This window comes from Hyposmocoma kahamanoa, unplaced genomic scaffold (assembly GCF_003589595.1).
Source record: "Hyposmocoma kahamanoa isolate Upper Pololo Valley unplaced genomic scaffold, ASM358959v1 78, whole genome shotgun sequence".
Taxonomy (NCBI): Eukaryota; Metazoa; Arthropoda; class Insecta; order Lepidoptera; family Cosmopterigidae; genus Hyposmocoma; species Hyposmocoma kahamanoa.
Window position 1 is genome coordinate 19,570,152 of NW_020653945.1, and position 15,007 is coordinate 19,585,158.

A 15,007-nucleotide genomic window follows, 5' to 3' on the forward strand; every position below is an offset into this window, starting at 1 on the left:
TGTAAAGCATTTTCTGACTGGCTCAAGCTAGATGTAAAGCTTTTTCTGACTGACTCAAGCCGGATGTAAAGATTTTTCTGACTGGCTCAAGCCGGTTGTAAAGCTTATTCTGGCTGACTCGACTTAAGCCGAATGTAAAGCTTTTTCTGAATGACTTAAGCCGGATGTAAAGCGTTTTCTGACTGTCTCAAGCCGGATGTAAAGCGTTTTCTGACTGGCTCAAGCCGGATGTAAAGCTTTTTCTGACTGACTTAAGCCAGATGTAAAGCTTTTTCTGACTGGTTCAAACCGATTATGCGTTAATTAGTGTGGTGACTCCTTTAATGACAATTGACTTTAATCCATTATTTATATTGTTTCTCAAGTACAATTACCATTAAGCTAGATTTTGCACATTGCACGTTAAACAGTAGTTATCGTAATTTTCATACACTTATAAGTCATAAGTGGGTACATATCAGGTGGATTATTATTGTGTTATTTCTATAAGTTATTGCGCCGTTAAGTGGACATTGTTCGACAAGTTTACGGTATCTCGTATAGTCAGTACTAGAGATGTGCGCCGATCGTAAAATTGACGATGGCGATGGCATAAATGGGCTTCGAATCTGGTGCTAAAAAAAAACACTAAAACGTTTTATAAATCAGTCAAGCTTTGAATTCATTCATTTTTAACGTTTTTTACACTTGAAAGATAGCCAGTCCAACAGCACCAGGATTCATGCGCCATCTAATGGGAGAATAAGTGTATCTCCCCATTTCTGTCTATATGAATGTAATGTATGCAGACAGGAACATAATTAAAATATAGGAAATAGTTAACAATGAAGATAACGTTTTATTAAAATAAAATTTCGCTACGCCGAGTTTATACCGGCGACGGGGTGTAAAAGTCGTGGCCGCGCAGCGCACACAGAGATGTGCACACAGTCTAATGTCGACCGAAAGTAAGGCTTCTCTTGATTACTATTTCAATTTGGATTATAAAAACAATTTTCACTTCACAGCTGTTAGTGAATCATGTAAAGCAACGAGTACAAACGCCGTAAACTCTATGATGTGGGTGGAGAAATACAAACCACAGAATGTAAAGCAGATTATCGGACAACATGGAGACGCGAGTAATGTTAAGAAGTGAGTAAGTTTGTAAGTGACAGTGGTTCAAATTGAATCTTAACGATTGAACAAAGACAGTCGAAAGTCGTTAAAACCTTTGATCGTTTTCTTTCACAAGCTGTGCAGCTATAGGTTGATTGATTTCCGTTATTCTTGTTAGTGTCGTGTGGAAACAAACTCAAGCATAATCTTCTATTTTTTGTCTGACATTCTCTATTCTAAATTTTGCAGACTAATAAACTGGCTGACAAAATGGTACGTGAACAGAAAGGCTAAGCTTCCCAAGCCCAGTCCTTGGGCGAAGAACGACGATGGTGGATTCTACAAAGCAGCTTTGCTCTCTGGACCACCAGGCGTTGGTAGGTTGTCTGCTTGTCGGTATTGTACAAGATATATCATAGACAGTGCTATAGAATTGCATGATTTAATTCCGTCATCGTAGAGGTAGGCTGACGATCCACCCCTATGTAGTGGATTTTCCAAGGATTTGAAGAGAAAGATTTTACGCTGTGAAGCACACGTTCGGTTTAAGAGAGCGTTGACGCACAACATAGGTTGGTTATGAAAGATAAATATCAACAATGACTACAAGGGAACACCCACTTCAAACTTCCACTAGTTTGCATTCCATGAAGAAACTCGCAGAACAATAAATACAGTAGAAGTACTTAGTTTGTGTGTCACGTGTGCCAACAGTACGCGATGTTTCACATACTTAAGCTCAATCAGCCATTATTGCTTTGTATGTTATGGTCGTGTCAATTATCTCGCGCAAAACCTCGAAAATCGTTAAAAAATGCCTTACTTTGCTGCTATGGTGGTGTTTCATATCATCGTTAAGCGTTTTTTTTATAAATGTTAAATTTTCTGTTTATCGTCTTTTTTTGTTACAAGTAACGAAAGTAAACCTTATACCTCTGCAATATGTTCGCTTGGTTTTGGAAAACTAAGTAAACGTCGCGAACCCGTTCATCTATTGTCCGCTAGATGGCAGCATATTGATTGCAATTGCAATATAAAATCAAAACGTCGCAACTAGCAATAATAGATAATGAACGTTCAACTTTGTGCCAACAGGTTAAAGTTTAAATTATATGAACTGTCCAGATTTTTTTACATTAGAAACTACGACCAACCATTATCAAGATTTAATTGTGTTTAAAATTATGAATGTATGAGTTTTGGCAACAGCGGTTCTGATATTAATCGAGGCTTAAAGCACTTCCATTGCTTATTCTTCCGTGGAATAACTAGTAAAAACAATCAACTCTTTAAACTTATTATAGGCAAAACGACAACAGTGGCGCTGGTCTGCAAGGAACTAGGCTTCGATGTAGTTGAGTTCAACGCGTCAGATACAAGAAATAAGACTTTGATCAAAGAACAAATTGGCGAACTACTCACTACTACTTCGTTATCTGCCTATGCTAAAGGTAAATTAAATATTTACTACGCTTTTATTAGTTTAAATGGCATAATAAAAATATGTCAGACAACCACACTAGTTTTATAGCAGTAGAGCTCCTTGTGAAGAGTTCGTCCAGGGAAGTGTTACTTATTCACTAACCACAATATAAACCGTTGGGTCGACGAGGTCTTCGATCGAGATTATTGGTTTGTTTGGAAAAACAAATATACGATTTAGATTTTAGTAGCAGTAGAGCTCCTAGTGAAAGAGTTCGTCCAGGGAAGTACTGCCACCTTACCTATGAGGTTCGAGCCCGGATTCGGCCCTACGGCCTCTTCTTGAGAGGCATATTGAGTAGCAGTAGAGTTCCTTGTGAAAGAGTTCGTCCAAGGAAGTACTGCCACCTTACTTATTTCTGCCGCCAAGCAGTAATGTCAGCATTACTGTTTTTAGGTTTTGAAGGGTAAAGGTGCTGATGAAATTACAGGCACATGAGACTTGTCAACTTATGTCTCAGGGTGACAGGCGCAGTGCTCCTCAGATCTTTGCGATTTAAAGCTCTGAGTGGCACTGCAACTGTTATGGACGGGCGTGTAGCTTAGTACCTGGCACACGACTTGTTCGTCCCATCACTTTGTAGTATAAAAAAATAAAAAGGCTCGGTTTAATCCTTGTGTAAATTTTCAGCCTGACCTCATTGACTCTTGTTTTTATAAACATAAAGCAATTTAATTACACCACCATCACGATATACATCGAATATAGTCTTCCATCTGTGAAAATTTATTCTTAATAACGTTTAATGTACAGTTAATGAAATAAAGAAAGTATGTGAACTAGATAAAAATGACACTGAGTCTTTGTCCCCTTGAAATGGAATTTAAATTCCAATTACAAAACAACCGACCTCAAAAGTTCGTGGAATTACATCTATTTGCTAAGTTTTATTGAAATCGGTTACAGGAAAGTGCGCGAATCCGGATTCGTCCTCTAGTTTGCCACCCTTAGAGGCAGAATATTTTTTTCAAATTTAAATGGCACCACTACTGAGGTACCCTCTTTCCAACAAAAAAGAATCATCAAAATCGCTTCACAAATTTATCGGAGTTATCGCGTAACATACATGCAAACAAAAAAACAGTCGAATTGAGAACCTCCTTTTTTTCAAGTCGGTTAATAATACATTTTTAGGTAGTAATGCGGATTTGTATTTTAATTACAGGTAATTCAAAATATTTATATAATCCTCAATAATTTTATTTAAGACTTGTATTGGTCGAGTGGCGGGGTATCCGCAACTCGACGTGTTCTGCCTATTTTAATTGTTGTGGGTGTCAATGCAAGACTTTTGCCTCTCAAGGTCCTACAGGAACCTAATTCCAGAGTTATGCTTTATAGGTGATACGGGCAAACAAGCAGTCACAAAGAAGCACGTGCTTGTCATGGACGAAGTCGATGGTATGGCAGGCAATGAGGACAGAGGTAAGTACTTTTCATCCACTTAAATTTAGCCGTGTGATTTCGGCGTCTTCCATTTCCGAAAAAGTGCAATAGCAATACCTAATGGGAAGGAATAGGAGGTGCTGAAAATTCGCAGCTGAAAGGCTATCCCTATTTTAAAGTGTCTATATAATAATAAATATGGCACGCAATTCGCATATAGGCATTTTGCTTATAATTGTTGTTACTTTATAACGTTCACTGTAAAACTTTATTACATTTAATTTTTTTTAATGCATCACGTCACGAACACAGGCGCATGAAGCACAGGTCTCATTGATCCCCATAACGTCACAAGAATTGTAGATTTAGCCCGTGTCCCGAACTGTTTGTTTTTCTTATTTTACTGACTATGTTGGCCATAGTCAGCTGTAATTCTTAATTTTTTTTCCTCCAGGTGGTCTCCAAGAGCTAATATCCTTGATCAAAAGCACGTCAGTGCCTATTATATGCATGTGTAATGACCGGAACAGTCAAAAGATGAGATCGTTCGTTAACTATTGCTACGACCTCCGTTTTAACAGACCTCGAGTAGAGCAGATTAAGGTAAGCATCACAAGATTTCTTGTGAAAGAATTTGTCCAAGGAAATACTGCCACCTTACCTATTTCTGCCGCCAAGCAGTAATATGAGCTGCGTTCCGTTTTGAAACACAATTCTTTATCATTTTGATACAATCAGATCAAAACTTGTCATGCGGAATGAAAGCTCATTGATGTACATATTTTCGATGAGGTTTTGTGAATTTAAATATCGTTATTATATATATATATATATATATATATATATATATATATATAATTATGTTGTCTAAATATGTAATAAGTACATATTTATTTAGACAACATAATAAATCCATAATTAGGATAGTTACATGAATGTAATATATAATTAAAATTAATAATGAACAGTGATATTGTCTGTTACAGTCTATAAGTGACCAATTTGAAAAAAAAAACCTGAATTATCTATATAAACTACACAACATGTATATAATTTTTTCCTTGTGATTGTTAGTGTTATGTTAATATGAAAAGTACGTGTATTAAATTATTTTCTGTGAGTGGGCGTAGAATTTTTTTATCTTGCTTAAATGGGCGGTGGGCCAAAAAATTTGGGAACCTGTGACCATTAGGTCATCTATTCACAATACTACAATTCCCAGGTTAGCATAACGCCACCTTATTATTAATACCTTCTGTGTCCACATTTTTAAAATTTATAGGAGATAATAACCTTGCAAAAAATAATTTGCTACATGAAACGCGAAGTTTTGAAATTTATCAACAGATGTCGCTGTAGTGACAGTGGATATGTTAGGTTTTTACAGGCAATGCTCAGAATTTTCCTGCGTGAAAACAGTAGACATATGTAGGTTTTTATTCAATTTTTTTAGTATTAAAGAACTTTTGTCTGCCCATTTTGGCGTATGTATGATGCCACGCAAATTACAAAAGTGATCATTTTCAGTCCGCTATGATGTCAATTTGCTGCAAAGAAGGCATCAAAATACCTCCCGAGGCATTAACTCAACTCATCGTGGCAGCCAATCAGGATGTCAGACAGACCTTGAACTTCCTCTCAATGTGGTCCGTAGACTCCAATCTCGGTGACACTGAACGATTGAAGAAGGACGCTCAGAGTGCTAAAAAAGATTTTAAATTGGTAAGCGACTTCATTTTTAACATATTAGTTACATGTGTATTATTATATTCTGTATTGTACAAAGAAAAGACACATGAAACACACGTTACAATGGACATATACAAAGGTGAGCTTGTCTCTATCTGCTAGATCTCTTCGATAGTTACATGTGTACTTCAACTTTAGATTCAATTATTTATTATTATTGCCGTAAGGATCAAACAAACGTGAAGGAAAAATATCTTTCGAACCGTGTGGACTCGAACCGGCGACTGTTTGCCAAACCGGGGCCTATCGTTCTTACCAACTGTACTACAGTATTATATTTATTGCACATACTGTATTAGTCAAATGTTCTGTACAATCTATGTTACTAAAACTACAAAAATCAAAACACAATTAATTATGATTACAATCTAACTAAATACAGTTCAACAACATAACAATGTTAAAGATGAAAGAAAACTGTTGCTACAGATTCAGTTGTTATGCAATTTATGTATAAGAACATATTGAATACAGTGGAAGTTCATTTGTGCTTTATACTACGTGGCGTACACAGTCTTATTGTAATTAGCATAAAGTTGTATTTAAATGTGAAGTATAAATAGAGACGTCTAGTTACCCGTATATTTGTAAAAGTTGCGCTTTTCAATGTTTATGTATTTCAGTATTCATAAAAAATACACCTTATGTAATTATAGTATAGTTTCGGATTTAAATTGCGTATATTTGTTTTTTAAACAAACCAAAATTTCGGGCCTTTTAGAGGTCCCATGGACACACACGGCTGGCCATGTCAATGATGTTAGTATCAGTAGAGTTCCTTGTGAAAGAGTTCGTCCAGGGAAGTACTGGCACCTTATCTATCTCTGCCGCCAAGCAGTAATGTCAGCATTACTGTGTTCCGGTTTTGAAGGGTAAGGGTGCTGGTGAAATTACAGGCACATGGAACTTATCAACTTATGTCTCAGAGTGACGGGCGCAGTGGCAGTGCGCCTCAGATCTTTGCTGTTTAAAGACCTGTGTGGCACTGCAACTGTTGTGGACAGGCATGTAGCTTACCATCAGGCGCACGACCTGTTCGTCCTGTCACTTGGTATTGTGAAAAAAAAATCCGAAGAAATAATTTCATTTCTTATGTGTAACAATCGTGAAAACCCAAGAACTCGACATACAATGTAATAGATTTTAAGAAAAAATTTCGAACGGGACATAGTATGGTTGAAGGCTTTTTTAAATTATAGAGTCCGTTTGAAGCTTGCCGCAAAGTATTCTCCGAGCAAGATCACAAGACGATGAGCATCAACGACAAGAGCGATTTGTTCTTTTACGACTACAGCTTATCGCCGCTCTTCGTTCAGGAGAATTACCTGCAAGCAATGCCGCATTGTCCCAAGTAAGATCATCATCATTCAATTTATACATATATTTTAAGTATTTGTAATTAAGGTAATGTAAGTTTTTAATTTACTTATATTTTAATAATTAATTCATTGTGGCTATTGTTATTATTTCGGTTAGGGTTTAATCTTGATTTTTTAAATTCCATTGGATCAACTTGTTTAGTATATTTTTTCTGTCTTGTCCACATTTGCATACCGTGGCGAACTTTAAATAGAGGCAGAATTAAGTCTCTGTGTCACTGTTTTCCTTTGTTATATTTAATTCATGTCTTGTCGGTGGTCCAAAAAAAAAAATTATCCATTATACATCCCACTGCTCGGCACGAGTCCCCTCCTTAAAGGAAAAGGGTTTTAAGGGACTTTACACGTTGTCCGAGGGCTGTGAAACGTTTTTGATTATACAAGTTTCATTCCTAAGTTTTCCCCATGTATTTAAATGATCTTTTTAAATTTGCAAAAGGAACAGGCAAGAAAATCTAAACGGTCATCTTTTTTAATGATTGATCCTCCTTCTCTGATGATATTTTAATCTAGTCTCAGCAAGGCAAAAAAGAATTGACTTTTATAGATTGATTTTAATATTTTTTGTTGTGCCTCAAAACTAAGACAAATGAGCATTAAAAATAAAATTTAGGTACTTATTTTTAAAACTAAGTAAATGTTGATTATATTTGTATACTAATATTATATTAATTACAATATAATTTGATCTCAAAACATGTTCTCGGCTCGTGTGGCTTTTTCATATTCTAAGCTAACCTAACCCTACTGAATGGAGGGCGCAAGCAGGTTAGAAATGTCATCATTCGTTAAAAGAAAAGACCAATGCTAAAAAAAGATTTAATATTAGTTTTTGACACCAAATATAAATTTAGTATGCTCAAACATAATTTATGTACATATATATTATAAATGAACTGCATTCAAGGTAACATAATAATATACATCCCAGTAACAAGGTAATATATAAAACGATTTTTTTTAATTAAAAAATAATAGTTTATTTAAAAAATGCACATTTACAATATATCAATTATTTCTTTGAAGATCAAATAATATTATTCTTATGCTTTCCTAGTTAGTACTAACAGAACGATATGTGACGTGTGTTTCAAAATTATTTCAACTGTATGCATTTATTTATATAAATTGAATCGATTTCTTCTAGACACGAGGTGCTGGAAAGGTTAAGCAAAGCTGCTGATAGCATCAGCTTTGGTGACTTAGTCGACGCCAGGATACGTCGGCAACAGGCTTGGAATTTGCTTCCTGTGCAGGTATTATTTGATTAAAGGCATTCTATAATATCAGTAGTTAGTAGTAGTAGAGCTCCTTCTGTCTAGGCCATAGTCCGCCATGCTGAGTTAATGCGGGTTGGGGACTTCACATGTTTTCCAAATGTTGTGAACCTTCTTCTATGTGCAGGTTTCATCACGATATGTGTCCTCGCCGAAAAGCTCATGGTAAATTTCAAATTCAATTTCGTACATAAATTCAGCCCGGATTCGAACTCACGGCCTCCTCTTGAGAGGCGATAGAGCATTAGGCTACCGCGGCTTCTAGGCTCACCTTAGATATAATTTACTGCCATAAACCTAATGTTCACAATAAAGACATTATTTTTATATTTACTTTGTTACTTCTCAGGCAGTGTACAGCTCCGTGATACCAGGTCACCATATGTCTGGCCATGTGGCTGGTCAGATACAATTCCCTGGGTGGCTGGGCAAGAACTCGCGAGCCACTAAGATGAATAGACTCTGCCAAGAAATACACGCTCATACTCGACTTAGGTGAGAATTATACACAAGTAGGCATTAAACTATTCACCTAAGTCTATCCAAAGGATGTCACAGTTCTATAAAACAGAGATTTTTCAATTATGTCATTTGTATAGTCAACACACGCACATCAAACTTGTCACTGGACGGTTCTTAATCATAATGACATACAGTTGAATTTAAATCTTAAGTGTCAAACGTGACGTGCTCTTGACCTTGAATTATATGAAGGATATAGGTGATTCTTGTCACCGTCTTTTTTTTCGTGTTTAGGAAAATAACCGATAATCCTTATTCTCGGTGGATAATAAAAACGATAAAATCGCAATCGTACCACCAGTGGTACATTTCAGAGGTATCACAGTGCCATAATTTTTATTCGTGAGAGACATTGTAAAGTTGTCTTCAATGATGTCAATCCTTGCGCACTGATCATCAAATGATGAAACATTTGGACGTCATAACAAGCCAGATCGCTGTTGTGAACTGAGAATACAAACACCTTCCACTCAAGTTCTCCCCATATTGTCTGCCCCACAACAATCTTAATATCTGTTTCAGCACATCTGGATCTAAATCATCAATCTTTTTGGATTACTGTACACATATAAGAGACGCCATAGTTATGCCATTGGTAAAGGAAAAAGCAGACGGTATCCATAAATCGTTAGAAGTCTTGGAATCATATCATTTGTTAAGGGAAGACTTGGATTCGTTGACTGAGATGTCATTATGGCCTGGACAGAGGGATCCCATGATCTTAGTTGATAGTAAGGTAAGTTTCGCAAAAAATAGTAATGTTGGTAACATCGAATTGACGTAAAATACAAACTATCCATAGTCAAATAACTTTTTGAACCTTGGAGAAAATCTTATAAGGGTTATAATTATTATTAGAAATCTATCTTTGTATCAATAATTATAACAAACTAGTGGAGTAATTTCACAAAAAATAATTATAATGTTATGTATGTACATATTAATTTAAAATATCAATTCAATACAAATTAAATTCTAATAAGGGTTCCTAAACTGTGTGTACTACTAAGCGATCTCGCGAATTACAAATTAAAAAAGAGACATTACACTCTATACACAAACCAGGGTTTTGCGAATATCAGCATCCGCGTTAGCAGCCGCGGATAATCCGCATCAGCATCAGCATTGATCGATGCTGATGTTCATTGCTGATTTTCAAGTCGTAACAAGACCTAAGGGGGTGGGGATTATGGCACTCGCGTGCGAGTTTTGGCTAATCAGGCGAAAAAAAACACGAACCGTCCTTGCTTCATTAAATATGAACATAGAAGACTCAAATCAGCCATCGATCGACCAGTAAAGATTCTAAATTAACTTAGCAGCATAAATTGAAAAATTAGCTAGATTCAAGCGACAAGGAGAGTAGCGATACTGACGGTATAGAAAACTCAGATACAATTCCAAAGGCGCAATTGGAAAAATATAGTTATTGTGTCAGAAATTGACCGGTTGTTTGGTGGAGAATTAATGGACATAATTGTCGTGATCTGTAGAGAATGGCTCGGACATTTTTGTCGCCACCACCAGCGAATGTTCCTAGCGACCAACTATTCAGCAGTGCTGGAGTATTTTACAAACCTTCCAGAAACAGATTGCATGCTAAAAAAGCAGCTCAGTTATTACTTTTAAAATATAACCTACCTTTAATAAAATTCCAATATGACTAAGCTAAGCTCATTGATTGGTTTTGCGAAGACTGATTCTTTTGTTAATAAATGTCACAAATCATTAATTGCAGTTTTTTATTATTATTATAGTAGATTCAATAACAATCTGAATATTTTACAACATTATTTAATTTAAATCAATAAAATCAGCATCAGCAACAACCCTAATTCATACACTCACATACCCTGACTATATACAGGCGCACACAATCGTGACTCGTGTTTACATTGTTATATAGTGTAGTTACATTTTATTTTTTTTAAATCTGTAAAAGATCTAATTACCTAGTATAGTCCGGTCTATCGTTTAAGGTAGTTAGCTTTTAGTCTAATTTATCTGATATTCAATTTATAATTTATACAATCTTCCTTTTGTGAGAGTGAATCTTGTTTACTGGATTCTCGTTTATCGAGAAGTCATTTCGAATGTATTCAATTTGCAAAAATTTTTAACTTTTCATGAAATAACGATAATTTTGCTAAATAAATGCTATTAATATGACATATACAGATAAAAGCAGCAATGACTAGAACATACAACAAGAAGGCGTTAGCATTGCCCTATGCACCGGGTAGCATAAAGCGGGGCCGAGCGAACAATGGTGAAGATGGTGAAGAAGACGACAATGAGGAAGTTGAGGAGGACAATGATAGTGATCCGGAGAAAGATGCACTTATTAAGGTATGACCACAAAAGTTTCGGCACAGGTGGAACATTAATTAATATATGGCTGACTCAATTTGAAATCATTAATTAAATACGGGTTAACATAAAAAAAACTTTTATCTATTCCAATTTGTAACTAGAACTGCAGCACTGTTGCTTATAAAATTGACTTTTGTTTTCAGAAAAAGAAAGTGAAAGAAGAAAAGGCAAGTACGAGTAAAGAAAGGCCGAGTTCAAGCAAATCTGGTTTCAGCAAGGACAAACCCAGTACTAGCAGGAAAAAGAAATAACATACAAAGTCATCGGGAAGCTATTTCCTGTTTTAAAGTGTTGAACTGATTATTATTGAAGTTGTGGTGTAATTTATTGTAAAGTTCGACAGGTTACATTTTGACCCATATTTAAAAAAAAATGTCTTCTATACATTATAAAATTTAGCTCATTAGAATGGCACATGTCAAACTTCATGAACCAGTGATGGACACGATCAGTAAAATCAAGAATCGATGTTAAAGTATGCCGACTGAACTATGACATCAGTGTTAGTATGTCGTGGCAATAACTGAAATCAAGTCATATAATTCATTATTATTAGAGTGCGCTCCACGAATAATGTCGAATAGACGTGACTATTTGTTATTTTTTCAATAAAACGTAACTAGGCATACCTAAATAATGGTATAGTGGTAAACATTGGATAAAAATTCACCAAACATACACAATTTAACCGAAAATAACATGACATTTGAGCTTTGAGTAACATGAGCAATTTGAAATGAAAAACAAATCAGTCAAGGAAAATTTAAAAAACCGCTGAACCATTTGTCGATTTCAATGATCGTATGTTAATGAGTAAGTACGAAAAATAATTGTTGTTTTGTCATGTTAAAAAAAATAAATTTGTAGGCTACCAGAAATTTAGGTCGCTCTAATTTTGTCGGTTTGTCATTTTAATCGAGCTGAATTTCACATTATACTCCCCATGAACCAATTACACCAAAAGTCAGTGGCGTTATATCCAGGTTTAAACGTAACTTGTTACACATTTGACAACCTATTGAGGAAAAATAGTGTTTAGGTAAGTGGTTTTATTAGAGTAGCCTAATAACTTTGGTAACACCGATTCAAGTTTTACCAACCGGCACCGTGACTCGCCTACAAACACTATTAAATGGTGTCTTCTATGCTTCAGAAATAATAGATATTTGATGGTCCGCATTACGGAAACAAAATGTTACTAATTGTTTTTAAATAATAAAAATATATTATTGCAAACTACTTGAAAACTATAGTATGGATTTGCTTATGGGTCAGGACAAATTGCAGATGGAGACAAAAAACTAAAAAAACACTGTTTGTTACTAAAACTAGTAGAGGTATTGTATTATATATTATAGCCCACCATTTTAGTTTTAAAGAGTACCAAGTATTTAGATATTATGTAGAATATAAAAAAAATTGCATGAAATCACCAACAAACCTGATAATTGTGAACATTTATAGCGCGTTTACATTAGGTCGACAAGTCGCCTCCGCTTGCTTGCCGAAGACTGCAACTCGCCCAGTATAAACACTGAAACCGTTTGAAGACAGTAGTTCGCTGCCGAAGTCGCGTGAGTCAACTAGGTTTAATCACTGTCGTCCAGAGTCGGTGGACGAAACAAATCTCAATGTATCGGCGGCCGCGTCATAAAACAACGCGGGGCGGAGAATACCTACTTGTTCCCGATCAGTTTGTTGAAGATTTCGAACGATTTGTTGTCTCTGAATGATTTGGTGTAAACATTGCGTCGACTGCGCAGCCTTCGTCAGTACAATTCGCTTGCTGAAGAGACGGCAGTCGACACGGTGTAAGCAGCTAGTTGACTGCGCCTCCTTTAGCAAAGCGAAGTAGTCTGTTCACTGCGCCTCCTTCAGCAAGGCGAAGTAGTCTGCTGAAGGCGGCAGTTGAACTTGCGGAAACACGCTATTATTAATATTCTGTGAAAATGTAAACAATTCAAGATTTGTTTCCATTTTCACACGCTACTGGCGAATGTCAGAGTTCGAGTTAAATCTCAACGGCCCTTTGTTTATTCTTTGTTGATATTTAAAAGTCACCTAAATTTAAGAATTGTAATTAGTTTTGTAATAAATTGCGATACGCTTAAAGATCATTTAATTTTATTTAACTTAGCTGATAATATTTCATTGAGAAATCTGTTGTTTTGCTTACTACACAGCTCTACAAACTGTGGAGATCAGCAAGTATGTCAAACTTGGAGATATTAAAGAGATTTTAAAATGGTGTACTTAAAACTCTGATAAATGCGTTCATAAAAATGAATGATATGATTACCTGAAAAGCCCTACTGTCAAACAGGAGATTAAGTAGCATGATAAAACCCTAAAAGGAAAATCTCACGACTTGAAAACAGGCTTTGAACAAGCTCTCGGCGAACCTCAATGTAAATTTGTAGAATAATTCAAGCATATATAAGCCCCGGTTTGAAGTTCGATGAAGGGATGTGAAGAGAGTGTGCGTGAGTTGCGTTTTCTCGTAGTTGTTGAAGTGTTGTGCACTGGGTTTTTTCGGTCAGAGTGATTGGAAGATACACGTGCTCTTTTTCGCTAAAGTTTTTGTTGACTCTTCGTATACTTTGAATTGCGAATTTGTTTATTTTAGTGGATTTCCCATATCCTAGTGTGCCGTTTATTGTATTGTGTTTGATCTGCGTGGTGAAGGTAACTTATATGTAGTAATATGTCTGATATGGAGGTTGAAGGAGGCGGTACCGATCCTCCGGATATATCCGGGGAATCGGGACTGTTGCCGCCATCGTCTGATAACAGCAACCCCAAAAAAACTTGTGACAGAATTTCATACACCATCAGCGAAAGAAAAGAGGAAAAGAAGACTTATTCCTCCAGCGATAAAGGTCCATTTGTAGTACAAGTTTCTGGTTTGGGTTCTGCTCCAGATAGTGGTTTGACCTGTTAAATTTGGTCTATTTCTTTTTCAAAATAAAATTAAAAACATCATAAATGGCAACCTCAAGTCTGTTGGTCGTAATAGACTATCAATGGAATTTGCTTCAGCACATGAAGCAAATAATTTTGTGCAAAACCCAATCCTTAGTCAGGCCGATTACAAGGCAATTATTCCTACACACATAATTACCCGTATGGGTGTGATCAAAGGTGTACCGAATGACCTAACAATGAAAGAACTTGAGGAGAGTTTAGTTCTACCTTCTGGGACTGGTGATATTCTTAAAGCCCGTCGTCTCAACAGGAAGGTGACGCACAATAATGCTACTGAGTGGGTTCCCACCCAATATGTCGTCACATTTTCTGGTCAATCTTTGCCACAGCATGTGGCACTCCTCTCTCCCTGTGGAAAACTATCTTCTTCCCACCATTCAGTGCTTGAAATGCTGCCACTTTGGCCATGTCAAAGCACAATGGTGATCTAAACCTCGGTGCTATAAATGCGCCCAACCTCACCCCGGGGAATCATGTAATGTTACTACGCCAACATGTCTGTACTGTTCAGCTCTGCACCAATCTAATGACAAGAACTGTCCTGACCTTTAACGACAAAAGTCAATAAAGCTTGGAATATCCCAAGAAAAAATATCCTACTTGGAAGCGTCTGCGTGCTTCCCAGCCGTCAGGCGATCTTCCAGAATCCTCCTCCTCCGCTGGTACCACTTCATACAGAAAAACTTACAATAAATCAGAAAGCAAAGTCCCCTAGCCAAACTTCAGGCTATGACAAACAAGCCCATAGGTATATA

At 36.3% G+C, this 15,007-nt stretch overlaps 1 protein-coding gene across 1 annotated transcript in view; it reads left to right on the forward strand.

Annotated features, from left to right (window-relative positions):
• Positions 1–13,372, forward strand: part of LOC113233425 (replication factor C subunit 1) — a 21,769-nt gene extending 8,397 nt beyond the window's left edge. The window contains exons 7-18 of the mRNA XM_026468555.1: positions 1,008–1,134; positions 1,348–1,475; positions 2,403–2,549; positions 3,923–4,006; positions 4,422–4,570; positions 5,495–5,689; positions 6,916–7,067; positions 8,243–8,351; positions 8,722–8,867; positions 9,417–9,630; positions 11,073–11,243; positions 11,411–13,372. Coding sequence (XP_026324340.1) covers positions 1,008–1,134; positions 1,348–1,475; positions 2,403–2,549; positions 3,923–4,006; positions 4,422–4,570; positions 5,495–5,689; positions 6,916–7,067; positions 8,243–8,351; positions 8,722–8,867; positions 9,417–9,630; positions 11,073–11,243; positions 11,411–11,518 — 1,730 coding nt within the window. The 3' untranslated portion in view covers positions 11,519–13,372. The remainder of the gene's footprint in view (positions 1–1,007; positions 1,135–1,347; positions 1,476–2,402; positions 2,550–3,922; positions 4,007–4,421; positions 4,571–5,494; positions 5,690–6,915; positions 7,068–8,242; positions 8,352–8,721; positions 8,868–9,416; positions 9,631–11,072; positions 11,244–11,410) is intronic.
• Positions 13,373–15,007: the final 1,635 nt, after the last annotated feature.